The 27032-nt window shown below is 49.4% G+C and overlaps 1 protein-coding gene across 5 annotated transcripts in view; it reads left to right on the forward strand.

Annotated features, from left to right (window-relative positions):
• The first annotated feature begins 9802 nt into the window (after nucleotides 1-9802).
• Nucleotides 9803-27032, forward strand: part of DIS3L2 (DIS3 like 3'-5' exoribonuclease 2) — a 195549-nt gene continuing 178319 nt past the window's right edge. For 3 of the 5 annotated variants that reach the window (XR_005107263.1, XR_005107264.1, XR_005107265.1), the window contains exons 1-2: nucleotides 9925-10030; nucleotides 12598-13317. Coding sequence is in view for 1 of the 5 variants with exons in the window: in XM_037406892.1 (XP_037262789.1) it covers nucleotides 12618-13317 (700 nt within the window). In the remaining 4 variants the exon portion in view is untranslated. Of the gene's footprint in view, nucleotides 10031-12597; nucleotides 13318-27032 lie in introns of all 5 variants that reach the window. The other 2 variants (XM_037406892.1, XM_037406893.1) reach the window with 2 other exon arrangements.

Genomic DNA, 27032 nt, shown 5'->3' on the forward strand with positions numbered 1-27032 from the left:
CAAAGGAGACTGGCTTTTCAGCTCCACGTGAACAGGAGCTGGAAGTAGAAGGTCTCAGTGGTTTTTCCATCATGCCTGCCAGGTGGAGACAACTTGGACTTTTTGGAGTGTAAAGTTGTGCTTGGGCATTTGTCTGCGTGCAGGCAGAGCAAGGCGATGGAGCTGGGATTAGAGCAGACCCTGGGTGCCAGGGGAGTCATGGGTGCAGGCGAGGAGCAGGGAGAGGCCCCTTCTCTTGGGGTTCAGCTCTCATCCCACCCAAAGCGTAGCTGAGATGTAACATCCAGCCCCCCCCGGGGTGCAAGGAGGGGGCTTTTGCAGCACTACCCCCTTCAGCAGGGCTCGTTCAGGGGAGCAGCAGGCAGCTGCACCCTGAGTCTCCGCAGCCTGGGGCTGTCGGGGTGCCCCAGGTCCCCAGTGTCCTGCCATCCCTGCCCTGGTTGTGCCGGCTCCTGCCCCGGTGCTGCGGGCAGCGACGCCCTGCGCCTTCCCCCGGGGGTCCCGGCACACATCTGGGGGGCAATGTCCCAGAGGGGGGGACGAGCTGCCTCTCTTGCCATTCCCCTCCCCCCCCCGCACACTGCAGGGTGTGGGGTCGGCAGCTGTATCGGAGCGTCTCCCCCAGCCCCTCCCCCCGCAGTACCGCAGCGCTGCCACCACACATGCCACAAGGCGGTCAGGTCTCAGCCAGCGCCTGCCCGCAGGAGGCTCGTCCGTGCCCTCGGCTTCCACCAGCGTGGTTTGCATTAGCGTGTTTTCTTTGTCACGCTGTGCAGAGCCTCGGGTTTGGAGGGGGGTGCCTTATAAATCCAATTAGTCTTGTTATTCAAATTACTCAGCCTTTTCTGCTGAAAGTCGCTGGAGTCAGAGCCCGGCCCCTTAACTCAAACCAGATTGGATCCACCAGAGTGGCAAAAGATCCCAGTGGGGAGAAGAGATGGGCGGGAAGGGGTTAAGAGCATGAAACCCTTTTGCTTTGTGGGATGGGGGCCTGAAAGCTTTTAACCCTTGAAGGGGTGTGCCTTGGGCCCTGCGGGTGCTTGCCCGGGCTGAGAACTGGCAGACTCGGGGCACAGGTGGAAGCTGAGAGCAGGGGAATGCACTGGCTGAGAGCAAAGGGGATTCTGCACGGCGGGGCAGGAAGGGATGGAGACCGGCGGGGTGGGCTGGAGGGGGTGACACCCCTCCCCATCACTCACCCAGGGGCACAAAGAGAGCTGGCGGGAGAGAGGGGCTCCAGGGGCTGCTCTGCCCCTGAGGAATACCAGCGTTGAACCAGGGGTTGTGGCGACACAGGCTGCCATGTGTTTGGTGAGGGGGTGGTTCAGGGTGACCTAAAAAAGGTGTGGAAATCTGTATTTGACTGCTCTCGATGTCACCTAATGTCCCCAGCACCCTTTCCCTTGTGACAGCAGACTAAGGCCTGGTCAGAGGTGTCCATATGGTGGCAGCGGTGCTGGCTCCATCCAGCCTGGATTTGAGCTTCTCGCCCCTTTGGGTCCTGGAGGCATCACCCAAACGTATCCTGTCCTCCAGAAAGCCCCACTACTGGGGTGAGGGGGGAACGGGCATGTGCTGGAAACTGCCCCAAAGCAGAGAACATCACTGCTAAAAATGGGGAGGTACTGCCAAGTCTTACCAACGTGGGGGTGACCCCTGAGAAGGGGGACTTGAGGGGCCTGTCGGTGTGCAGGGAGCAGAGAAGGGAGTGGAGTGGGTGCACGTGCAAGAGGGCACACAGTGTGACTGGTGGCAGCATGATTTGGAGGGTGGGAGGAGATGGGTCATGGGGGTATGTGTGACAGCAGCACAGGGTGTTTCGGCCCCATCACAAGGAAGGGGTGAGTGATGCCTGTGGGTGAGGCTGGATCCTGCCAGCCAGCCCTGGGGCCCTGGGTCTCTTGGCTAAAGTCAGGAGCCAGGTTCCGGGCACCTTCCAGATGATGACCCCAAGAAGATTTACAGGACAGAAACGTGGACTCTGGCCTGAAGTAAGCTGTGCCACTGCAGCAGTGAACAATCAGCTATCTATCCCCTTTTTCTTCCACTCACTCTTCATTAGGGAGCACATTTCTGTATTGATTTGGGGAAAGCACTGCCCAGATTTGTGTCTTTGTGTCTCTTCTGCTGCCATGGGCCAGGGAGCATTTCCCAATGGAGCAATGGATAACTATAGCGTGAGGATTTCTCGCTGATGCCACGTAAGAACATCAAAAGGCTGTGTGCATGGGATGGAGATGCCGGAGTGGCCCACTACCAGTGGCCAACCCAAGGAGCTGTTGATGAAGCACCATCCCAAAGTCCATCAGTGGCTTTGGAGAAAATATTGTTGCTCTCTGCTTGTCCTGCCCATGTTGCTTGGTGCCACCTGGGACAGGGCCAGGGGAGCAGAGCAGGTACAAGAATGGAGCTGGTACAAGGACACAGCAGGTGCAAAGACGGAGGAAGTACAAGGATGGAGGAGCTACTTCCTCTCCAGTGCAGCTACCAACTACCACTAGGAACAAGACACGTGCTGGTGTTTACCAGGAGAATGTCACTGGGGGTTTGATGTACCACAACAGGAGTTTTTTACAGTTTATGGTTTTTTTACAGGTTTTAGAGTACCTCTCTAGGGGTCTGGTGGCAGCAGGCTCAGCAAGAAGCAGTTTGTTGGGGGATTTCGATTTTGGCTGCAGGGGTGGATGAGCACTCCCTAGTGCATGCGGTGGCAGGGGACCATGTGGTCCCACTGCTGTGGCAGGATGCAGCAGGTGATATGCCCCCTGAGGATGCTCTGAAGCAAGCTTTTCTGGAAAACAACTCTACAGTTCCTGAGGCAGAAGCACCAGCTCAGATGTGGCCACCAATAGCCCCTGAGCCGAGGCAGTCACAAGGGCCATTACGGGGAGAGGACAGGCTGGCTCTGCACCCTGGGGTGTGTTGCTTCTGGGGCACTGTGGCAGCACCAGTGCCTGCTTTGCCTCCAGATCTTGAATCTTGAAATGCTGATGGAGATTTCGGCCTGTTTGAACATCCCTGGTGTTTATTTTGGATGTTGCTGCTGCATGAGGCATTACAGGAAACACTACACAATTTTACATTTTCCCTTGTCTCCTTTGGGTCCGGAAAAGGGCTCTGGCCCAGGACACACACATGGCCAACATCCCTGCTTCCCGAACCAGGACCGCGATGGGGAGAGACCTTGCAGAGCTGCCCTGACAGGGCAGATGGGGACGGGGCTGCAGACACAGCAAGGGCACGGAGGCTGAGAGGACATCTCAGTCCCCTCCTGAGCTTCCCAGCATGGTGAGGGCAAGGAGACAAGGAAAAGCCCCAGGGTCCTGGGTCTTTGCTAGTGAAGTGCTGGTATCCTGGCAGGCACAGTTTCCCCCCAGGGGCTTGCTTGGGGCTTTGCCATTTTCTCTGGGCTCTCCAGGATGCTTCAGTCTCCTCCTGACTGTCTGGGTGTTTTCCCCAGAGCTGCACTGGGATGGCTGTGCTTTGGGGCTGGGCTGCCTCACTGGGCTGGTGGGAGCAGGAACACGACGTCTCGGACTTTTGTTGAACATCGAGAAAATGAAGCAATTCTAATGCATGGGTGAGTCCATGCCGTGAGCCTCCCTGTGTGTCAGTCCTTGGAGGATACGAACTGCATTGCTGCCAGCTGCCAGCAGCCTCGGCTCCCCAGCTAATGTAGGGGCAGGTTGTTGGGATTTTCCAAGCTAAATGCCACAGTCGTCTTTGTCCTCCCTTTCTCAGATGCCTCCCCACCAGACACGGGGGTTTGGCAGTGTTTCACCCACAGCCTGGAGGTCCCAACATTAGCCCAGGCTTGTCAGTTATTGCACTGAGCATCCATTTGGCAAGAGGCGCAGCCCAAAGATTTGATGGCCCAGAATGGCCAGAGGCTGAGTTTCCATCCCCACATTTGTCCCCACAGGGAGCTGTGCCTTGTGCAGGTCCTGGGCAGGGATCCAGCAGGTCAGCGGGGGTGGATGCCCAGCCTGTACCCAGGGGGGACCCCATGACGGTGCTGGAGCTGGATGTCACCACCACACCACGTTACTCTGCTGCAGCCCCGGGGGGAGTCTGTGCCCTAACATGCTACCTGTGCATCCGGGCCAGCTGAGCAGGTCCTCACTAGCCTGTGGCTCCGGTGATGGCGCACACCCCAGCTTGGCAGGACCCTCTTCCACCTGGCTTGGCTGGGTGAAACCCTGTCACTGTCGCAGATGCCATCAGCAGCCCCCTGCCCCCCTGCCATCCCCGAATGCCCTCCATCCCCTCTGAGCTGGCTTCTTGGGAGCCCAGCGCCAGGCAGTGGGAAGTTCCTTTTGGCATTGGTCCTTCAGGGCAAAACCTTTGGCCTTCCAAGGCCTTTCCCTGGAGCACCCCAGCTGTGGGAAACTCCAGGGGAACACTGGGATACAGGGAGCTGAATCCATGTTGGTCTCAGAGATGCTGGTGGTAAAGTCCTTGACCTCCTGCCAGGGCTGCAATCCTGCTGAAGCCAAATTTGGGCTTTCTGCCCCTTTTTTTCCTTCCTGGGAGGGAATCTGGCTGTCTCCCATGGAAGGGTTTGTGCAGGTGCCAGGCTGAGCAGCACAGGGTGCCCCTGGCCAGGGCACGGGGCTGGTGAGAGAAAGGGCAGATTTTGGCACCATGGATGCCAGGGCAACCTTGTGGAGCAGACAGTGGTCCAGCTGGGCCTCAGTGGTGCCTGGGAACAGCTGGGGCCATCGTTCCTGCGGGCAGGGAGCGCTGCTGGCTGTGGGGCGTCACGGCAGCCCCGCTGCCACCCCACAGACAGGCGGTGTGGACGTGCTGGGCTCCACAGCCCTAACCTCTTGCAACCAGACAGAATAACAATGCCGGTCCACTGGGGTATAATGGCTGGTGTTTGCTTGAGATACAAAGGCACAGGGCTTTCACATGAGGTAATACTGATAAGTTACGCTCTCATTCAACACTCTGCCTGCCAGCCGGCAGTGGAGCCGGCAGCAGCCCCTGCTTGCCTTCACCAAGCTGCTGGATGTTTCCACTGGCCCCCCGGCCCTGTGGTCTCTGCTGGAGCATCACCCATCACTCACCCTTGGTGTGCTGTCCCCACTTGGCCCGCAGCCCCAAAGCCGCCCCCACAGGGGCTGTTCAGATCCCACCCTGCATGTGTGGTGTAGAGTGGCAGCAATGGGCGGTTGTGGGGTGAATGCCTAACCCTGGGACTGCAGAGCAGTGTGGTTCATCAGCCCTTGCTTGCCTCGAAGGCACCTTTTCTGCCTCCCTGGGAGCATCAGATCGGGCTTGAACTCATTGCATATCCCCTGGCCCCGCTGCCCACAAGCCCAGTAGCTCACTGCAGGGCAGCTCCCTGCCTGAGTTCCCTGATGAGACCCATGGAGCTTTGGCATCATCCAAACCCACTTCAAGCACCTTTGGGAGGCTCAGTCCTGCAACTGGCAGGGCAGGAGCATGCAGGGAAACTGAGGGCTGGGTTTTAAAAGAGATTTCGCCAGGTAGGATTACTGTGGAAGAGACTTAAAGGTATCCAGGAGACCCCAGCCAAAACAGGAGAAGGGCACTAACCCTTTGCTTCAGTGCCCTACCCTGGCACCCCACCTCTCTCCTCTGCTGCCCCCCTCACCTCTTTCTTGGCTGCTGGTCCCTCTTCGCTGGGATCTAATTCTTCCTTTCCTTTGCTGGACAAACACAGGCAAAGCAGATCTTCTCCCCTGCCTGCGGCGAGGTGCAGGCATTCCTCCAGGCACTGCTGTGTCTGAGGGAGATGGGAACCCACCAGTCCTGATCTTGGGTGGCTGTTTCCCAACCAGAGGTATGGAGGTCTCAGAAGAAGACTGGAGAAGCTGAAGGACAGGTGGGGCAAGACCACATGTGTTGTGACATGGTTAGCAGATGTGTATCTACTGTGGAGAGAGATGTTTTTTAGCTTATTTATGGTAATAAATCTGTCTCACTCCCCTCTATCCCCCTAAGCATGGCTTACGTCCTCAGGTCAAGTGCCCAGATGCCTGAGCAATGTCAAAGCGAGTGAGACTGGCCTAAATCTGGATGCTGCTGCTGCAATTGAGACATTTCCAAGGGTGCTCAGAGGCTCCAGAGCAAACCTGCAGCCCCGCTCTGCCTTTGAGAATATCCTCGTGCCATGTGGGTCTATCCTCTGGACAACAGCAGGGCAGGGAGGTGGAGGCAGAGGCAGAGCACCCCGCTAACCTCCATCCTTCTGCCATGGCCTGTAGCCTGAAATATTCAGTATCAATGAGAGGTGACATTTGGGTTGGCAGGGGCAAAATTTCCATGTGCAGTGTCAGTTCACGCTATGTGGGCTGTGGGAAGCAGACAGAGGCGTCAGAGGAACCTCTCTGCTCCCATCCAGGGTTCCCCTCATTGAGTCATCTCAAGGAGGCTCCAGCCCTTTGGCCAGTCACTCCTGAATAACACTGATGTAAACGAGTGCCGGGTGGGCCCTTACTCCTTGCTGAAACTGCAAGCAGAGGAGCCAAAGCCTTCGTAAGCGGAGCGCTCCCAGCCAAGGAGCCATGCGGTGCTATCGCTTCGGCTGAGGTGCCGCAACACGTTCCAGTTTCAAACGTCTCGGGGGAGCAGCTACCAGTTACTGCCTGGGGGAAGATGGTGAGATAATCCTGCACTGTGGGAAAGCAAGCTGAGGCGCTGGGCTGGGCTTGCTGCTACAGGACCCCAGGAAATGAGAATGCAGGGGAAAAATATGCCCATGGACTTGCTCCCTTTCAGAAAGCCCATGACTGGCCATGGAGGGTCGTGGAAGCATCAGTGAGGCAACAGCTGCTTTCTGCTCAGCAGTCACAAAGATGGTGTGGATGGAAGATGGAGCCAAAAGCAAGACTGAAGTGGTCCAGCCCTTCCATGCGAGGGATTGCATTTGATGGCATCCTGCATGAGGCACCAGCTTGCTGCCACATTTGCATGAGGCCTCTTTCAAAGGGTGCGAAGGATGGGCATGCAGCTGGCCCCAGCCATACAGGGATCTGCTGCATGCCTGCAGGCCACCAGGAGGGTGACATGTATTTACTGTATCTCATTTGTCTGGGACAGTGATGGGGCAAAGCAAAAGGGAGCACAAACGCAGGCTCTGCCCCATGGACCAGACCAGATTTCCAGACTCCTGGCTGCTACCCGGAGAGGAGGACCGAGAAATGCCCTGCCAGTCTGCGGGGGCTCATGGCACCTTGTGCAGCAGGGGCCCAGCTGGAGGCAGGAGGCGAGGATGACGGAAGCGTCCAGCTGTAGAGCCGTATCCCTCTCACCACGCATGATAACACTGCGAAACTGCAGGCCCCAACACCAGCAGCAGTGCTAACAAGCACTGAATCCTCCTCGCCTCCTCCCATCATCTATCATCTTCTGTGGAAGGAATAGGGCACGTTAAAGCCACTGCAGCTGGTGGCACCACCTGGTGCAGGAGGGAGCCTAGCCAAGCTCTGGGCTCGGCTTCATCCCCACAGGGATGAAGAGCAGAGGCATGGCGTGACTCAGTGGCAAAGAGAGGAGCTGCTGCTCCCACCTGGCTGGCACAGGGAGGGGGGCAGCGGGGCTGGGACATCCTGAGTCCCTCATCCCATCTCCTGCTCTTCCAAATGCATGAGCTCCCCACTTCTGCATGCAGCAAGAGCAGCCCGGAGGGATGGCATGCACCAACCCTGCACAGCTGGGGATGTGTCACTGCTGTGCCTTAGCAGGACCTGTGCCAACCGCCTCGCTTTAGCAGCAGCCGGGGGAATGGAGGAAGCAGGGGAACACGGACCCTTCCACTGAAGGGGTGATCCCATGTGGCTCTGCTCTGCCTGGGCCAGCTCCAGTTGAAATGGTCTCCACCCTCTGTCTTTGGGGCCGGAGGGACCTGCTGCTGTGGCTGGACCACCAGACTGGTGGCTCTGCCCGCATGGAGGAGGGCTGCTTGCTTCCTTGCCGTCTGGGCTGTGCAGCAGCTGTGTGGCTGGTGTGGGGCAGCTTGCTGCCTCCCAGCTGTGCCAGGGCAGAGCTGAGTCCTCGCTTCCCTCCTTGAGGGGCCAGAGCTGCCAGGATGGGGGCAGCTGATGAGCACCAGCAGATCACAGGCAGAGCCTGTTGGCTCTGTGTGGTTCATATGAAGATGCTGCCTTTGCTGGTGGCATCCTGGTGCTCAGGGAGATGCAACTGTCCTTGTGCAGGCAGGTCTTGCTGTCCTTGGTCCTACAGCAAAAGCCTGGTGCTTTCTCAGGGCAGCTCCCTTGGCCAACCTGAAGGCTGGACCTGGAGAGGCCTGTGCCTGCCATGGCTGCCATGGAGCGCTTCACCTTCAGCAGCTCCACCTCAGAGGGCTCACCATGGCTTTGTGGAGGCTCAGTGGCTGCGGGGCCAGTTTGTGTCTAGGAGAGGCCAGCAGCCACAGGTGTGCTACTGACTGAGTGGATGTGGCCTCATGGTCTTTAGAGGTGACTGATGCCAGGCGCTGTGGGCACTGACATGCAGGATGTGGAACAAGCACCATGGGGCAGGTGTTTTCCCCATCCTAAGTGAAGGGGAAGCCACAGACAGCCTGCTCAGACCCATGTTCCTTCCAAACTGAGGACCAAACAGAGCCTTTCCCCTTCAGAGCCCTACTTGGAGATGACAGCTCAGGTCCCTTTGGACCCTTCTTCCACCCTCCAAGGAGCTGCTGCAGGCAGCTCAGATGGGGTTGACTGGGGGTGCCATGAGGCCAGTTTATTGCTCTCCAGTTTTTCTTTTGGCGGAAGTTTTTTGGCAAACCCAGCCAGAGTTTGCAGCTAACAGCAAAGTGACCAAACCTAGTCAGCTAGACCCTGGATCTGACTCTGCTATGAAGCCCCGTGGGAGGACTTGCAGCCACAGAAAGAACAGGGAGTAAAGCCCCAGCTCCTGACTCTGGTCTCATGCTTCACCATCTGACACAAAGGCTCTGACTTACCCTGCTGGAAATCAGGCCAGTGTTGCCCAGTACCATGAGTTGGTCACTACTCGGGTGCTGTGGTATGGGTGGGCTGTAGGGCTGGCAGGTTGCCTGGCACCCAACCCCCAGAGCTAGGGGAGCATGAAGAGCTTAGGACACAGGAGCCTGCTCTCCTCTGCAGCGCAGCCAAGGCCATGCAGGTCTCGAAGGAGGCTTCCCTGTGCGGCTTCTGGAGGTACAGCTGCCTGCAAACCTTTGGGAGTTTCCACCGGGACAGTAGCAGTTTTGGCTCTTTACAGTATTAAATCAGCTGAACTATGTGTTTTTTACCTATCTGGCTAGAAACTTTGGATGAAGCAGGAGTGCTGGCGGTGAACTGGACACCACAGAGCACCCAGCTGGCCCTGGCTGGAAGCAGGAGGGTGTCTGCACACTCCAGGGATCATGGTGTCTGCAGACCTTCAGGCTGGGGATGGTCTGGGTTGGGCTTCTGCTGTAGTGCCAGCACCTCCTGTCCCCCACCTCCCCGCAGCACCCTGGCCCTGCAGGGACCCCGTTAGATGCCCCAGCTCAGCCCCCCAGAGCAGAAGCCCCAGCCTGGGTGGCCTACCACCCTCACCCGCTGTGACTGACCAAGCGGGGGCCCAGGCCCAGCCTCAGCCCTGTGCGGAGGCTCCCCTTTCCTGGCAGGCCGTGGAGACCCGCAGGCCCTGCCAGCAGGGAGCACCCTCCTCTGCAGGGAGCGGGGCTGGGGCACCCTGTCCCCTCCTGGGCCACCCTGTCCCCCGCCGGGCCAACCTGCCCGCCCTCTCCACGGGGCCTGCCTCACGGGGCCCTTCCCGAGCTCCGTCCTTTGGCCCAGGCGGGGCCCACGGGCTGGCGGCCCGCCCCGTGTCACTAGAGGCCGCTCGGGGGTCCGGGTCCTGCGCCGGCCCCGGGGGTGCGGGGCGCGGTCAGGGAGGGACGGGGAGGGAGCGCTTCACGCGTTCGGCCTTCTGGGCCCTGCCGCGGCCCGTAGGCCTCCCCTGACCCGGAAGTGGACGGTGGGGGCGCTGGGACATTTAAACGGCGCGGAGCGGCGCTGCGGGGGGAGCGGTTCGGCCGGTGAGTGGTGGGGCCGGGCTGGGCGCGGTGCCCCCTCCCCGGGCTCGCCGCCAGGGTCCCGAGAGGAGGGAGCGGCGCCCCGGCCGGTCCCGGCGGCGCTCAGGCCCTGTCACCCTCGTGGCAGTGCCGCCGCGGCGGGGGCCGGGCCTGGCGGTTTGCTGGCTCGTCCGGCGGGCGCCACCTGCTTCGGTCCTCGCAGAAGGGTGGCGGCGGCCCGGGTTGCGTTCCCGAGGGGGTCGGGGGCGCTCCGGGCGAGAGCGCTGGTGCCTGGTAGGGGAGGGGGCGGCCGAGGGCCTGCCCCGGGCTGCCCCCGCTCCCGGTCGTGCCGCTGGGGCGGGTGCGCCTACCTTTGCTGTCGTGCGCTGCCTGGGGGGCCGGGGCACCCCCCGGGCGCCGTCCCCTGCGAGGTGAAGGGCGGGGGAGTGGAGGCCGGTGCGGCGTTTGGAAAAACAGTCGGGTGGGAACGGCGGGGGCAGTTTCCCCACTGGGCCCGGCTGAGGGGGCATCTCCCTTCGTGCCTCCGTCCTGGCATCCCGCTCATCCTCATGGCTGTCCCGCCGTGGGGCCCAGCCTGGGTGGGCAACGCCTCGGGCCCACCTCTGCCTCCCTCTGCGCCCGGCCGCTGGCAGCCTGGCGGGTCCTGGCTGTCCGTGGAAGACTAGGAATGACATTGTAACGTGTGGGGGCTTGTAAGTCCCCGTCTTTTGTCTGTGCACCAGTTGCTAACTGCTACTGTGATGAAAGTTGCAGAAATTATAGTGGAGGTGAGGTGCAAATGTTTAGTCTTTGCTTATAAATAAAGACAGCAAACTCCTGTATCCTGGAACCAGTGTTTGAAGAGTTAGCCTCGCTGGCTTTTATAAATGTTATCTACTTCTATTGAACTGGCAATGGGAAAAGGTGACGTTAAAAGAAAGCTTGCTGTAGACCTACCCATGTGAGTGTTTTGTAATAGCTCTGTAGCAGGTCACTCTATTAGAAAAGTTTAGCTATTGGCCAGCACAATGGAAAAATCTTAGGAACAAGAATCACAAACCACACAAAGAATTTTTCCTATTTGTTCAGGGATTTTTAATTTTTGCTTTGTATTGTGAAGCCTGCTCACATCCGTGCTCAATTACTTAAGTAAATCTTGCTGCAACACACATTATTTCTCTGAAAGGGCCAGAGCAGGCGCTCTGAGGAGGAGCTGGCTCTGCTGTCCTTGGTCCCTGCTGGATGATGCCCTGTTCCTAGGCAGTATGTGCATGGAGGAGACTGTCTGGATGCTTATCCTCTGTGCAACTGCAGCAAAAGGGAGAAGAGGGCTGGGTAAGGGCAAAAGAAAATTCCAAGCATGCTGGAAGTAGGGAAGGGAATAAAAATTTCTTTTCTGCTGAGCTCAGTATTCTGTTCTGCCAACATCCCTGTACTTAGAGAGGTGACGAGAGAGAGGTTTAATGGATGGTATCCTTTATTTTAGATTAGAGTCCAATGCCCCTCAGTTCTGGTATAAAACATGATAGTAAGCCCTGAAGTTCTCAATGTACCAGCTGGGGTGAAGTTCAGCTGTTCAGCTTTAAACATGTCTTGAAAGATAAGAGGCCCTTTTATGAAAACCTGCAGAAGACAGCAGTTGCATTGGGCTCCTTTATCAATATTTTTATATTGCTTTTTGATGTTGCATACAGCAAAAATCATTGCAATGTCCTGTCTATACCTATAATTTACCTTAATAGTAGCTGAGGATAATTTACTAGATTGTTTTGCTCTGAACACTTAAAAGCTAGAGCAGCTGAAAAAGGATTGGAAGATGCTTGATCTACTTAAGTTCCATGTTTGTGCAGCAAAGGTGGAGGTGTAATACCATCTGCAGAAACTGGTGCTGGATGGAGCAGCAGCCAGTGTGTCTCAGTTGCTAAGAATTACGAGTTCTTGCAAGACAGTTAGTTGTGCTAGGGAATGTGTTTTATTTCCATCATACTGGGAAGTGAGTTTATGGCTAGAAAGACAAGCTGAAATGGTTAGTCTTCGTATCTGGAGCAAATGTCCTGTATAATCCAGATGCGTCAGTCATTGTGGCAGGGAGTTAACAGGCAATGTGTGCTTTTACAGCAACATTGAAGCACTTCAATAAGGATGAAGACTATTTTTGAAGACTCTAGGTTGGACATGACAAGATTTTACTTCTGATAAATACTAAACTGATAAATCTGATAAAGTTTGTCAGTCACTGCTTTAATTTACCTGGCTTTTTCAAAGGCAGGGAAGAGCAGATTGAAGGAATCCTTTATATTTGGGGTATATACCTCAGGACACAATTCCCTGTTTTGTGTGGCATATGGGCAGGTATGACTTACAGGCTGTGGTCACTCCTAGGTACTGACAGGGATTTGGTGCAGGGCAGATGTTGAGAATGTCGTGAAACCCCTTCCCTCTCAGTGGAGTGACTTACCAACCCAGAATTTTTGTAAAGGTCAATACGTTCTCATTTAGTACATTTTTGTGTCTTTTAGTGTCATCAATTATTTGATGCTTTGTTTCAAGAAAATAACCCTTTTTCCCCCTGTGTCTATTTATAACTGAAGTTTGGGGCTTTTACTGCACTATGGATCAGCTGGGGTATGTGAGAAGTACTGCTTCTGCCCAAGGTGCCAAAGAGGGATTGGGCAAGCCTGCTGCTCCCCAGAAGAACGCTTATGCGAGGCTTGTGCAAAAGCACCACAGCGTCCGATTCCAGTCCTATTTGAATCACGTTGCACAGAAGATGCAGCTAGAAGAGAGCATCTCCAGTGACCCCAGCTCGGATCTGGACCCACCCCTGAGGAGAGGCCTGGTGAAGGATAATCCAGCCAGGAATGGATTGAATCTGCGCAGCTATTCACCGGTCAGAACATCTCATCTGGAACAGCTTATGCCTGGAGGATTTGGGAACAATAAACCCCAAACTGCTGTGAACAGAAGTCCTCATAAAACAAATACCATTGTTAGTCCAGAGAGAGACTTGGAGTTGGAGGAAGACTATTATGTACATCAGCACGGAGCTGCAGCTGACTTGTTAAATATGAGTGATGCCCTGGGTGGGAGAGTATCGAACAGCCTAAGACACCGTGCAGCTCTGCGGAAGTCCTCTGGTTCTGATGAAAAGGATGAGGATGACATGTGGAGGAGGAAACATAAGAAACGAGGCAGATGTGCTGCCAACACAGATACAGCAGCTGGACACTTGTTGACTGAGCAGTTTAGTGAGGATGTGCTGGCAATAAATGCCAGGAAAAACAGTCACTCCTCTCCAGGTCGAGTCCAAGGTGAGTTCACAGTGATGAACTGTTTAGTCCATTTGCTACAATTACTGTGGAATTGAATGTTAGGTTTTAGTCACGAGTGAGTTAACATGAGCCAGTTCTACTCTGTCCAAGTTAGTCAGCCCTTAGTTACCTGTGGGTGGCTTTGTCCTGGTTTACAAGTAAGCCATCCGGCATGTATAAATGGCTTCATGTGGAGCCAGCTTGGTGCTGGCAGAACCTAATGCCCTGGCCTAAGCTCTGTGAATGTGGCTGTGCTGCTTCCAGGCTCAAGACTAGGAGAGCCCAATTTCTCTGGTGTAGAGTCCAAATTAGTAAGACTGCTGGATCTGAGCTGACTCAGGGCAGAGTCACGCTTTTCTCTGCATTGCCTCTTTGGATCCGGAGCATTTGCTTGCCTTTGCGGAGGGTCCAAGTCCATCTAATACTCAGGGGCTAAGATGCCTGTGTAATTCCTGATACAGAGTGTTGACTCCAGTAAATTTTGCTGTTAGTAGCAAAGAGACCACATCTTGCAGTAGTAAAGTGAATGTCTCTCTGAAATGTGGTACTTGAGGCAAAAAGCTCTCTTACGGAGATAAATACAATTTTTTCTTAAAAAAAAATAATCCCCAAAACAAAGCATCAACAAGCAACCAAAGCCAAAGTTCAAATTTGATCTCTCAGTGTAATGGGTTAAAACTTCCTCTGAATGTTGTTTATGGTGAAATACTTGGATAGCCTGATCTTATGAGCTACTGCTGGAGGAACTCATAAATGTCACCGTATTAAATTCTCTGTAACAAGTAGAAAAGAGATTGATTTCTCAGTTGAGTAAGACGGGCCCGAGGCCTATCACAACCCTGGGATTGGAAATGAAGTAAATGTTTAACTAAATCAGTCTTACAAAACTATGCTCTGTCACTCAAGAGTGACAAGTAATATGCTTTTCTTAGTGATAGTGATATTTTTGAGGCTGTGACAGTAGATCATGTGCTAAAGTTGGTAAACTTTCGTGAGTTCTTGCAAGACAGATCATAGAGATATAACAGAGGCAGATTATGTTAAAATTTGTTGATGAGCTTGGTTTCTGGGAGGTTTTTTTGTTTATTTTTTGCATGCTTCATTGTAACATTACTTATTATGCTAGCCTGTTGTAATAGACTTTGCTACCTTTTACCCTTTAACTTTTGGGGAGCAGAGAAGTGCAGCTAACAGAGATCCTAGAAGGCTTACAGTTTGTAGCCATAAAAATGATAGGTGCCTACATGGATTTTAATCTAATATAAAAATACCCTGGCTTTCAAAAGCAAGCACCTGCGGTTCCCTCCTGGTCTAGTTGGGAGTGAGGTTGCACAAACCCTTTGAAAACTAGTTGTTTGCTTAGTGTAAAGACCTAGAGCATAAAATGGTGGCCCTCATGTTTGACCTCCCAGGTGGAAAACTCACGCTGTGGGGAAGATTATTGGAAAATTATTTGCTTAAACAGTGACACCCTTCCTGTTCTTCCCCCTGCATGCCTCCCCAGCCACCCTCCTGTGTAGCTGCAATCGGTTACACTCCAGAATGCTTGCAGGGACACGAAAAGAGTTTATTGAGGAGGAAAGAAATGGGGGGTGGGGGGTGGGGAAGTAATTTGGTTCAGAGAAACATCTTTTCTGTTGTTCAGTTTGAGTATGTTTTAGAACTCTTGCTTAAGTGAAATGAAGATTTTACAGTATGCAAGCACTTAGGTATGAGAACTCACACATCACAGTACCAGATTAATTTTTTCTCACTTCAAAGCTTGTCTTTCTCTCTTGATGCTGATATAAGTCTTATTACTTTGCATAGGCAGGTGCCTGGTTTGATCAGTTTAAATCAAGGCTTGTGAAACTGTGATGGCAAGAATTGCTTCTGTCATGGCAGTGAGGCATATCATCTTTTCAGTAGTGACATTTCCTCATAAATTAATTCTGTTCAGGCTGTTGTAGGCTTTCCAAAAGGCTCTTTGAGCTAATCTCAAAGCCAGGTATCTCTTTTTATATCGCTTCGTTTCATTGTCCTCATCTTAACAGCTCTTCAGCTCAGGCTTTGGTTGTTCCGTGGTCAGGTTTGCAATGTCCCTAAAACTGACAGTACTAAAATTGAAGGCAAACATGGAGGTCTGATAAAACCCTTTGAGTGCCCTGGGGCAGGCTGTGGGCACAGAGGGACTGGGCTGTATTAATGTCCTTCTGGTGGTGCAGTAGTTCCGGTGGCTTTGGGGGAAAGCGGAGTGGTTTGTGGAGCCCCAGGCAAGCATCACTGAGCCCTGGAGCTCATTGCTGGTACGTATTGCTGTCTGTGAGAAGCACTTGAGGATTGCCTTTGTCATTCTGTACTGTAAGGCTCCAAGATGAGGACTGGGGGGCAGAAATAATTTCATAGCAGATAATTAGGAAACTGGCCATGGCAGTCTCTTCTGGCATTCTGTACAGTAGCTACTTTTCCCAAGTATTGAAACTTTGAAGCTGAGAGAGCCATGTGGACAAAACTCCATTGTCCCTTGTCTGAAGTGTGACATAATCATGAAACTGCAGGTTGGATTCACTCTACGTTATCAGCACTCTTGGGTTTGGGTAAACAAAGCTGCATGTAGAAGCTGTTCCACAGATTGTTGCTCATTTTGGCACAGCTATAACCTCTGTGAGGAGAATTACCATAAAACCTCCTGTTCTGAAGTTTCTTCTCAAACAAACCCCTGTAAGCTATGTAATAATCCTAAAATGCCACTTTAAATTGTGATGCTTTTAATTTTTAATCTAATAGCATTTTCCTGCTGGTGTTTTCCCCTAAATCTCCAATTCTCTAGGTTCTTTGGGTACTAACATTTGGTTGAACTTCCTTAACAGAAAGTATATTATGAAGTCCCTTGAGTTGTTTTCTGATTTTGATCAAAGGCTCTAATGGTTTTCTCACTTCAATCTGGAGATAGTCATCAAAATCACTTTTCAGACTGACTGATGTTTCTGTCATAAAAGGGTTTAAAACCATCTCTTCCTTGAGGACAGAAGTACTGACTCTTTCTGCAGCATCTGTCTGTCCCACGCTAGTCATTGAAATTTGCATGGCTGCTAAGTGGAACTTCATCTTAAATATCTGTGATGCATTGCTTTATCAGTGAGTGTGGACCAAGCTGCATGTTTTATTGGGGACAGCCAGGTTTCAGTTGCTTTTTGAGTATGTGCACTTCACAGCCTGTTTTTGAGGGAATGTTACTGTTTGATAGAACATTCCTGAGTCTGCTGGAAAGCCTAAAAAACTAGACATCTGCAGAAGAGAGCTGTCCTCCAAATGTGGAGTGCAGCATGGTCTTTGGGAACACCATCTCCCAGCCATTCTTGATTGTAGAGGATCTTGGGAGCTTGAGTACCTGGGAGCAAATGGCTTTATTGATGCTGAAAGCTTGGGTGGAGCAAGATGCTTGTAAAGGTTGTTTGGTATGAAATTGGTTCGGACTTGATGGGCGGAATATACAGTCTCAGTTTGTATCTGCAGATATCCTCCTTGGGAAGAACACCACCACCAGCTTTGCTAGGTAGCCTCCTGAGGCTCCTCTCGCTACAAGCTTCACGGGTTTGTGATGTGATGGAGGTATCTTATCCATCTGTCAGGGTCAGCATGCCCCCTGAGTAGAAACAGACAATTCCTGGGTAACAACATGCCTCTTCTGAAATGGCGTAAGATTTCCACAGTGCTTTCTGATTTATCATCTGTCTGACGCTTGGCATTTATTCGCCCAGCCTGTGGTACTTAACCAACTTGGGCAGCTTCCACGGAGGAGTGTTGCTGGCAAGCAGGCTGGTGTTTAGTATCATAGCTTTAAAAACAATTGTTGCTGTTGGATGGTGGTGTTATGTTTGTGGCTGCAACCCTGACATTTAAGGGTTTCAGTACAGGTAAAGGAAATACCCTGGAATGGCTTCCCTGCATGTTTGATGGGCACAGCTGGTCAAGAGATACCAGCCTTAACACAATGGCAAAATCTTACGGGTTTTGTCTTTCCACAGTATACTGCAGTGAATTCTGTATTTGCTTTTGTTTCTCTGGGAGCAGTTGGAGGAAGAACCACAGCTTCTGCTTTTCCCTTCTTGTAAGGCAAATTTGAGATAATGCTACTTTAGTGGTGAGTCTTCCAGTTCTTGCGTGGTGAAATTCAGTACTTAAGAATGCTGTTATCTCCCTGTCTGGCACAAGTAAATATAAGCCAGTGATCTAGTAAAGGCCACAGAATCAGCTCAATAAATGGAGAATGTTGGTTGCTGTGGAAATCTTTAAAATGTAGCTAATCTTGCCAGGTGCAATGTAATGTTCCTTAGGTGACATTAATCATAGTAATAAGATATGAGAGAGGAGGGAAAACTGGATTTATTGTATGGCCCCATCTGAGAAACACATGAAAAATAGAATGCTCCTTTCTTTAATGATTTAGCAACGTCATCACAAACATAAATTTCTCTCTTGCTTTTGATAGAAAAAAAATCCTGCATTCCTGAATCTTGTGCAACTAATGTTTTTGGCTAACATCAGCTATAGTATGTGAGTTAATATCTGATGTATCCTCTCCTGGGGAGATGAGATCCTGCCCTTGCAGGGACTGTGGTTTTTGTGTGTGATCTCATAACTGTCTTCCATGCCCTTTACCAGAGTCCTGAGTGCACTGTGCTGCAGTGGGACCGAGTTCTGCAGCAGGAGCCCTTCCATTTGGCAGCAAACCTTTCATCTCCGTGAAGGAGCTTCTTTCACCTACTAGTGCTTGTGTGAAAATGTTCATCAGTGGAAACACTTGTTGCTGTTAACCTGGCTTTCTTTTTTTTGACTGTTTTTTCTTCTCTTTAGCCCCCATTATGTAGCTCAGGTAACTATGTCTGTCAGTGTGGTGTTGGTCCTGGAAAAATAATAAGCTAACACAAGAACTGAATTGATTTTTTAATCAGTTTTACATCTTTTCTTTAGTGTGACTTGTCAGTTTATGCAATAGAGGTCCTGTTGAACTTCATCAGTGTCAGTTTCTCATGAGGTTAGAAGTTTGATGATAAAGGTATGAATGTGGTTGCTAGTGTGTTAGCATAATAAAATCACAGCACGTATGTAATGGTTTAAAAGCTGTTTAGGTGAACTAATTAAATGCAGCAATAACTTGAGAATGGTTACCAACAGGTGTGTCTGGTTCCTGCAGTGTCATGTTCTGACCCTGTGCTGTTTAGTACTTCAGTCAATCATCAGGAAGAAAACATACAAGTAGGGTTGAAAGGCTTTTTGGATGACTTGGAGATAACAAGGAGTATTGAATTATGGGGGCAGTTACTGGCAGCCATCTGGATCACTTGGTGGACTGGGAGCAGGCAAAACAAGATCTATTTATTGGGCCAGTGTAGAACCATGCTAGCAGTGCGAGGAACCTAGTGTGGGAAGCAACAGCTTGGAAAAAAGTTCTGAGCTTTTGATGGATTAGTCAGCTGAACATCCCCCTCCTGTGAAATGTGGCCAAAAGGGTAATGTATGAGCATGGGAATTGGAAGATGGAGTATGGACTGCGTGTGTCTTTGGCACGGCAGCAGCTTCTGGAGTATTGTATCCTGTGGTGATGCCCTCTGTTCAGGGCGGATGGTGATGAATTGATGAATACTCAGAGGATGGCCACAAGAAGATTAAAATGCTGGGATCATGAGTGAGTGATTTGAGGAACCCTGCTTTACTTATCAAAGAGATGCTTGGGGGAAGGGAGCTTTCAGTAAATTGCCTACATCGGGAACAGATGTTCAATAATAGGCTACTCAGTTGAGCAGATTATGATATAACACATTTGAGGCTAAACAAATCTGGGCTTGAAATACGGTGCAATTTAGCAGTGAGGGTAAATGACCATTGGAACAGTTTTACTAAGGCTTGTGGTATGTGGGCTGTCACTGGCATGTTTAAAAGCCCTGATAACAAGTTTTACCCCTCAAATACGCTGGCGTTCAAACAGGAATTAATTTGGAAAAGCCCTCTGTCCTTTTTTATCCATGAGGTCAGCCAGCCCACACACCCCAGTCCGGTCTGGTCCGTTGTTCAGATAATCTCTGAAGTATCTCCTTCGCTGTGGGTACCCAGGTAGGTAGGACAGATGCTTTGCAGCTGGCTTCAGTGGCTAATTGTGATTCCTTCCCAGTCTGTGGCTGCTGCAAGGATTTCACCACTGTCTTGCTCTCCAGCCTCTGCTTCTGCCTCTCCTGACCTATGTGCTGGTGTCTACGTTTTGCCCTCCCACCTCAAGCCCCCCTGCAAACGAGCTTCATGAAATGCTTTGGGCTGCATGTCCCTAACTCCCTCTTGTGGGGAAACCTGAGCTACAGAGAGTTGAAACTTGGCTGGGGCAGGATGGAAAACAAAATGTTGAGATCTATTGCATAAAATAATGTCTTCTGTGGCAAAAATAAAAATTTCCAGGGTGCTGAAGGAAGGTGTCAACACTAGTAGCTGCAGCCCACAGATGTATGGGGCAGGTCATGCTTGGGAGAATATTTCAGGCTCTCTACAGATACAAGCCTGCAGCGATACTGTGTTTTTGTTCAGTTTGTATGTTTTTAGGACTTTTCCCCCAATGTTACTAAGGGTTGTGAATTATGTACCTACTACATTGAATGGGCAGTATGGGGAATGGTTCTTCAGCAAATCGTCTTATTCTGCAGCTTATTTGGTATCCTTGGGCTAGGTATGAATCTGAAAGCAGTTCTTTCATTTCTTCAACTGTTAATGTCTTCCAGTACATTAGCACCTCCCATCAGGTATTTTGCCTTTCAAAGCCTCATGACTTCCTCTGATCTTTGAGCAACTTGCTTCCCTTAAACTACTGAAGCTCAGAAATCAAAGAGAGAACTTCTGCAATATTAAGTTTTTAAAGTATTTTTCTTCAAGTCTTGAAGAAGCCTTTTCACAGCATAGTTGCTGGATAAAACAAAGAGCACAAGGTAATGGAAGCGGAAGATGCTTTGGGAGGATGGAAGGATGAGGGGACAGTGGAAGCAGCCCTGACCCACATCCCGAGGCAGGAGTGGAAGCCTGGAGGAGTGCAGTCACCAGGCGGAGTAGGTAGTTAGGAGGTCATGAGCAGGGTGGAGCTGGTTCACAGAGAGTCCTGAAAACTAGAGGAGCTGTATCCCCTCCCTGACAACGCCACTGTGCTGCTGCACACAGCTGGAGCACAGTAACTATTTTGATAAACTTTTAGTCTATTGCTACTAAATGAGTTTCGTCACCAGCCCTTAGTTCACAGCCTGGAATGGTATCTTTGGCTCTTGCACTCATGTAGTATTCCTACAACACAAACCCTGCTGAGGAATTGAATAAAACTGCAATTACTGTCTGAGTTACTGAAGTCAAAATCCTGCAGCATGAGGATGCTTGGAAGTGTTTTGGAAGAGGAAGCATGGTGTCGTGGGCACATGATCTTGGCGGTCAGGAGCAGTTTCCACAGCATTGTTTTCTGCAGCAGAAAGAATCCATTGTGCATTTTTCTTCATTTCAGTTTTTCAAAGTGTAGGCCCTTTCAGAAAGCCAAAGTCAGCAAGGACGTTTTCATTTTCCCTTGTGCTGCATGCCCCTAGATTTCAGTACGGAACAAGTTTTAAATAAGTACGTGCAGCTTAAAGCAAAAGAGCAGTGGCAACGTGTGCTTCCTACCTCATTTTTATGGATCTGGGAATGAGCATCTGTCTCTGCTCCTGACGTTCCTGAGTATCCATGGCCATGGCACTTCACTTTTGTGCTACTGCCATCCCTAAATAGGAATGTTTCTTTCTCCGTGGCTCATTGCGAGAATGCCTAATGTCTGAATCTTTTACAACCAGCCGCAGTGTAGTGGTCACCTCCAAAAGCAGCTCATGGCCCTATAAACTCAAACCATGGCAGCCTGTATTTCCCCATCCAGGAGTCACGGGCTGGGGGCAGGCTGTCTTTCTGCAGCCAGCTTGTTCCCCATGTGGCAAGGATTCCCTTGGTGCTTGGGTTTTTTTGATGTTTGATGCTTCTGTGCAGATTGTGGCTGACTTTCTGCCCGAAATGTTTAGAGAATCACCTTTTCCAAAGAGGCAGGGTGAGAGGGCTCTCCAGATCTGTTCCTGGGTACACCAATGACTTACAGCCAGACAGTGACTGGCACAGGCGCAGCTGTGTGACATTGTACAGGGTTGCTGGTAGCCAGTTGGGCTGTTGCTAGAGGGACTGATTGCTCTGAATCACTCCTGCAATCACATTTATGAGCGGTGTGGACAGGCCTTCACTTAAGCATTGTCTTCTCATTTTAGTTTGGTTTGTCTTGAGGATGGAAGGTTACAGCTCAGATTTACACCGTGGATGGGCCCTGGTGGCCCATTGTAATGGGTCAATTAGTGGAGACTGGTGGGCATGGGAGCTAGTTCTGGCAGCTGGATTTCAATACATCATCCACTCAGTTCAGGACATTTGCATAGAATTTACATTTTGGCTGAGCTCGTGCATGTAAATGTAGGTCTGCATTGTTTTTCTTCTTTGAATGACTGTTTAATTAACTTTAAACTTAATTATGCAATCTGCCATCTGCTGAAGTCCCTACAGTGCTGTCCTATCACCGTCCTTCTCCACTTCCGTCAAGAATATTCCCTTTCCCGGAAGTCTGCCGTACTTTTCAATCATTAAGATAACTTCAAATCATTCACATACTTGGTTATTTTTGAGGGACTCACAGCAGCATTGTAGGATCTCCCTTTAGCTCTGTGGTCGGGCTTGGACGGAGCACAGGAGTGTGCTGCAGAACTTCCAGTTTAGGATTCTTTGAGTTTACATTTCATCAGAGAAGAAGGATCTTGTTTTATTTGCTCATGATAAGGAGAATGTGCTCTCAGACTTTCTCTTAGATCCCAGACTGAGCATCTGAAATACCGCCTACCAGCTTTATCTCCTGAAAGTCTCTTTGCTGCAATGAAACCTTACTGAACTGATAACGTATCTCAAGTCTTGCCTTTCCACTCCTACATCTCTAATGAATTCTTTCCCTTTACATCCTCATTTCTCTCTATTGCTTTGTCTTTAGTCTTGAGCCATCTACTTTATTTAACCTGTATCCTTCAAGATACTGTAAAATGCATGGAGGTGGTTCTGTTCCAAGGCTGTCAGAGAATGCTGAACTTGTAATTCATGTTGAGAGCAGTGTTGAAGCACAGCTGTTCCTAGCACAGGCTGGAGTGGAGCTGAGCTCATGGGGAGTGTGGTAGATGGGTTTTGATCCTGTTTGTGTTATTAGGGCTCGAGCACAGGGTTTTGCTTGTGATATCTTCCAAGGAGTGTCTTTTTTTTTTTTTTTTTTTTCTTCCTGGTACAGAACTCTTTCCTTGAGCAGCTATACCAACAGCTGTCTTTGTGTTTTTCCTTTTAAAGCAAAATAGAGAAAAAAAGTCCTTGGCTGCTACCATTAGTGGGTTATTTAATCTCTTAAATCTGCAAAATATTTTGCAAAACATAAATAGCTAGTTACTTCTGGCCTGTCTGTGACCAGTGTTTTTGTTGACATAACTTGCATTTGAGATCACTTCAGTGGTGTTTGTTGGTTTTGCCTGTTGTTTTTGCCTGTGTGTGGTAACTTGATCCCAAATATTGTAGTAGTCATTTAAGCGCTTGGAGTTTTTGAGTTAGTCACTTATATAATATGGCATATACTGGGTATCGCTGGTGCACGAGGAATGTCAAACAATCTAACTTATTTTGGCTTTTAAAATTTGAGAGGGAAGTATTTTCAAGGCTTCTCTGAGCAGCAAAAAATATCAAGTAGCTTTTAAATTGCCTGTTTAAGCATAGGAAAGGGGAAGACATAGGGTTCCTAGCAAAACCACCCTGATGTTAATGTAGTTTGTGCTGGCAAAGCATGCTTTTGCTAGTACAGTTTATTTGACTTTGGAGAATGAAATGAATAGTTGCCTGGTACAACAGTGTCAACACTAGGTCTGTGCCTATCCAGAGCTGCCAGTCGGGAACTGCATCCCCCCAGCTCATCAAAGCTTCACAAAGGGATTCACAAAAGCACCTGGGGTGGGTTGTTCAGTGGCTATGTAGGATTTGAGATTTTTTTTGTGTCCCAGATGTTTTTCCAAAACAAGGCAGAGTTTCCTTTGGCTGAACTCTTGTATTGAGACTATTAATACACCCTGTTATATATCAGCATCCATAGTGGCTAATAAAGTTGTGGACAGGACTTCCTGGCAGATCATGGAGAGTATTCATTTGCTGAAAGACCAAATTTGATGGTTTCTAAGATTTGCTTTGCCAACTCTGCCAGGAGCCAAGGGCCAACTTGAACTTGTTGATCTGTGAGGTGATGCCTTGGGCTGCCACATGGTTGGACTCTAATTCATTAACTTTCTAGTAAGGATGGGCAGGAACATGCTTTATTTAGCTTTCTTGCCACGCTTAACCTAGTCTGATTTAAATGGGAGCGTAGGACTAAGCAGGGGCTGACATCAGAGTTGTTCTCATTGCCTTTAGTTGGTTAATTCCTGCTTTTGGAGGTATGGTAGTGTTGGGTGACCCTTCATTTGGTAGCTGCCATGACTTCTAGCCCATAAGCATGTCCTTACAGAGTTTTACTAAGTGCATAGCTGGGTTGTCTTGAAGAATTAAATGTCAGGGAACTTCTTGGAAGGTTTGAAGCAAATTGGTTCAAGTCATTGAAATGTGTCAGCAATGAAATGAAACATTGTAGCAATACAGACAAATATTTAGTAACCATGTGTTGAGAGTGTCTCATTAACTGATAACAAATTGTTCTATTGCGTGTTATCAGTTCTGGGGATATGCTTCTGTTTCTTCTCATGCTTATGCTAACTGTAAAGTGGGGGTATTTGAAAGATTCCTTTGCATATCTATATCATGATCTAATGCTGGGAAACAAGGAAAATCCTCTTAGCAATAGCAGAGTTAGTGAAGGTGTTGATGCCCAGTCATGGACTGATAAAGTAGCAGATGGACGTATTTTTTGTTGGAAAAGTTTGTAACAATATTGTACCATCCAACACTTTCAACATTAATTCCTTTTTTTTTAAAGAAAAAAACATAAAAGGAACCGTTACATGTTGAGATAGCTGCCAGTGGGGTGGGAGTCCTAAACCTGCAGAGGGTTATCTGCACAATGGTTGTGGTACTCAGTCCTGCCCACCCCAGGGAGCTGGGTTAAATATAAATAGTGTAGATGGTAATAAAGCTGGACGCTTAGTTAGAGGTAAAAATGCCTAGCGACAAGGTAGGTTCCCTTTGACAAGAAAGGGGAAAGCTATACTAAGATGTCCATATCTTGGAATTCACTTAGATTGCTTAAATAAAACTAGTTCTTGCTGGATCCTGGATGGGAGGTCATGGATGTGCTGATGAAAATTCAATGAGGAATATTTTCCTTCTGTGCTGGTAGCAATGAAATAGCTTGTCAGGTGTTAGAGGGCAGTTGGAAATGTTTTATTTTTGGTAAATAAAATTGAGGGTCTTGTTTTTTTCTCGTGTAAAGCAATATGCAAATTTTAATACAAAATTAAAGACTGGCCTTGCTAACCTCATGTCTAGTTGAATATTTTAGTTGATTTAGTTGACCATCTAGTTGATCAACTGACTAATAGATTTAAATTTAATTAAATGCAGTACTTCTCAAAACGTAAACTATAGAGTGATTTTGTATAAATTATGTCAAAATAAGCTGATTTAAAACATCTACCCTACTCTCTTACTGTAAGCTAGATCAATTATTCTGGGAAGCTGCCTGTCTGCATTCTTTTTTTTCCAAAATAAGAGAAGATTAATAGGTACTTAAGTTTAAAGACCAAAATGTGCCATTGCATGATGTCATTGTTGTTGTGACGGAGATGAGATGTGATGGTTTGGATTCTAGAACAAGCTCCAGTGTTGTCCTTCCAGCGGAGCTCAACCAGCCACTGCTGCCTGCACACCAAATGCTGGACTGGACTCCTGCTGTGGAGCCAGCCTCCAGTTCCATCCTTTCGACTCCTTTTCCTGGTGCCCATGTTGAGAATAAAAGTGAGTCACTGATTGTGGACTGTTCTGAAAGCCCACAGATGCCATCCACTTTTCCTGCCTCTACCCGTGGAGGTGGGAATTGTGTGTTTCTACTTCCCCCAAGTGCTTCCCCTTGGCTAGTTTGAAGAGGTTCTCTGCTCTGTGTATGGAATTGCTGGTCCTCTTCAGGTGTCCCTCTGTCACCTTTGTAGGGAGCCTTCTTGGCCGATACAGGTGTTGGGTGTTTCAGCCCAAGTCTCCCTTCAGAGGACTTCAAGTAATGAACAGTCAACCACCTTTCCTCAAATTGTTACTCCTGTATCATTTCCCATTGGGAATGGCAGAACATCTAGAACTCCCAGGCAAGTGGTGGCTGCATCCATGGAGAGCAGCTCTACATCATCTGTGCAGCCAGATAAACGTACCCAAATATGTTACATTTGCTGTGTGTTGCGAATACTCGTGTATCTTGCGTTAGAATTGCTCTGTGTTCAAGCTTGAGTGGTTCTGCATGTGCAGATGTGTTTGGTGCATTGTGGTTGCTTCAAACCTCATGATAGGGTGTATCAACCAACTTCATTTCAGTCACTGCACTTAGTCTCCCTTCTGCTGAGGTTATTTTTCATTTTATTATATGTATTTACTACTTAGTTTATTTAGTCATGGATTATTTTAATGCCTAGAATATGTTACTACTTTGTGTGACATCTTACCCTAAGAGATTTTGTTATCTTACAATTCACGTGACTCTTAACACCATGGAAAAAGTAAGACTTCTGACACACCTGGTGCTGGAATAGTTTAACTAAGTTCGTGATAGTTATTTCAGAAAGGATAGTCTCAGTATATCCTATGTTATCTATAGAGTAGTCAAGTTACAGTTTGCTGTGTGGAATGATGTCTGTTTATCCATCAGAATATTAATGCTGGGCAGCAAGAAAGCCCATCATAAGGACTATTTCCAACTTCCAGTTTTAAGGGGCAGGTGCATTACAGAAGCATATATTGAATCTAGTTGAAACAGATGGCAACCTGTAGTTAGCTCTTTCTTTTTAAAGGAGAAATACAAGAAATTAGTGTCATGCAGAATTTGATGTGTTCCAGTTGAATGCTAATTGTGACAGTTGTCTGTGGCTTTGTAACAGGTGGTTTTGTTTAGCCATCAATGTCACAGCCAACAGGGTTGAATATCTAAAGGGGCTGTGTGTAAACTGACTTGCAAGCCAGCTATGTCGAAGCAGAGTAAATTCGTTCTTTGAGTTTGTGTTTGAGTCTGAGTGGATGAAAAATCCCACCAGAGTACAAGCCAAAGTCTTTAAGTATTGGACAAGTGCAAGTGAGTCTCTGCATGTCTGCTGTTTCAGGATGGAAGCATGCTTCTGCACCCTTTGTTGCTGTGCATTTTTTTTTTTTGGCGGTAGCGGCCCCAGACTTTTGGAACTGATGGCCGTGGCAAGTGCTGGGGCAACTTTGCTCTGCAGTGCCTAATTCTGGCTCAGCTCACTTCCCAACTCACTAGGTGTTTTTTTTCTTTTTCCTCCTGCATTTTAGTTTTCTGCTCTCTTAATTACATGTTAAGATTTAGCCTCTTTTTATCCCAAGTTCTTTAATTCACAGTATTTTCTGTGACTTGCTGTCATAGAAACAAGGACTTTAGAGGACCTTATGAGCTCGTGTAATCCATTTCACTACCTCAAGGAAAAAAC

This window comes from Falco rusticolus, chromosome 13 (genome assembly GCF_015220075.1).
Source record: "Falco rusticolus isolate bFalRus1 chromosome 13, bFalRus1.pri, whole genome shotgun sequence".
Classification (NCBI taxonomy): domain Eukaryota; kingdom Metazoa; phylum Chordata; class Aves; order Falconiformes; family Falconidae; genus Falco; species Falco rusticolus.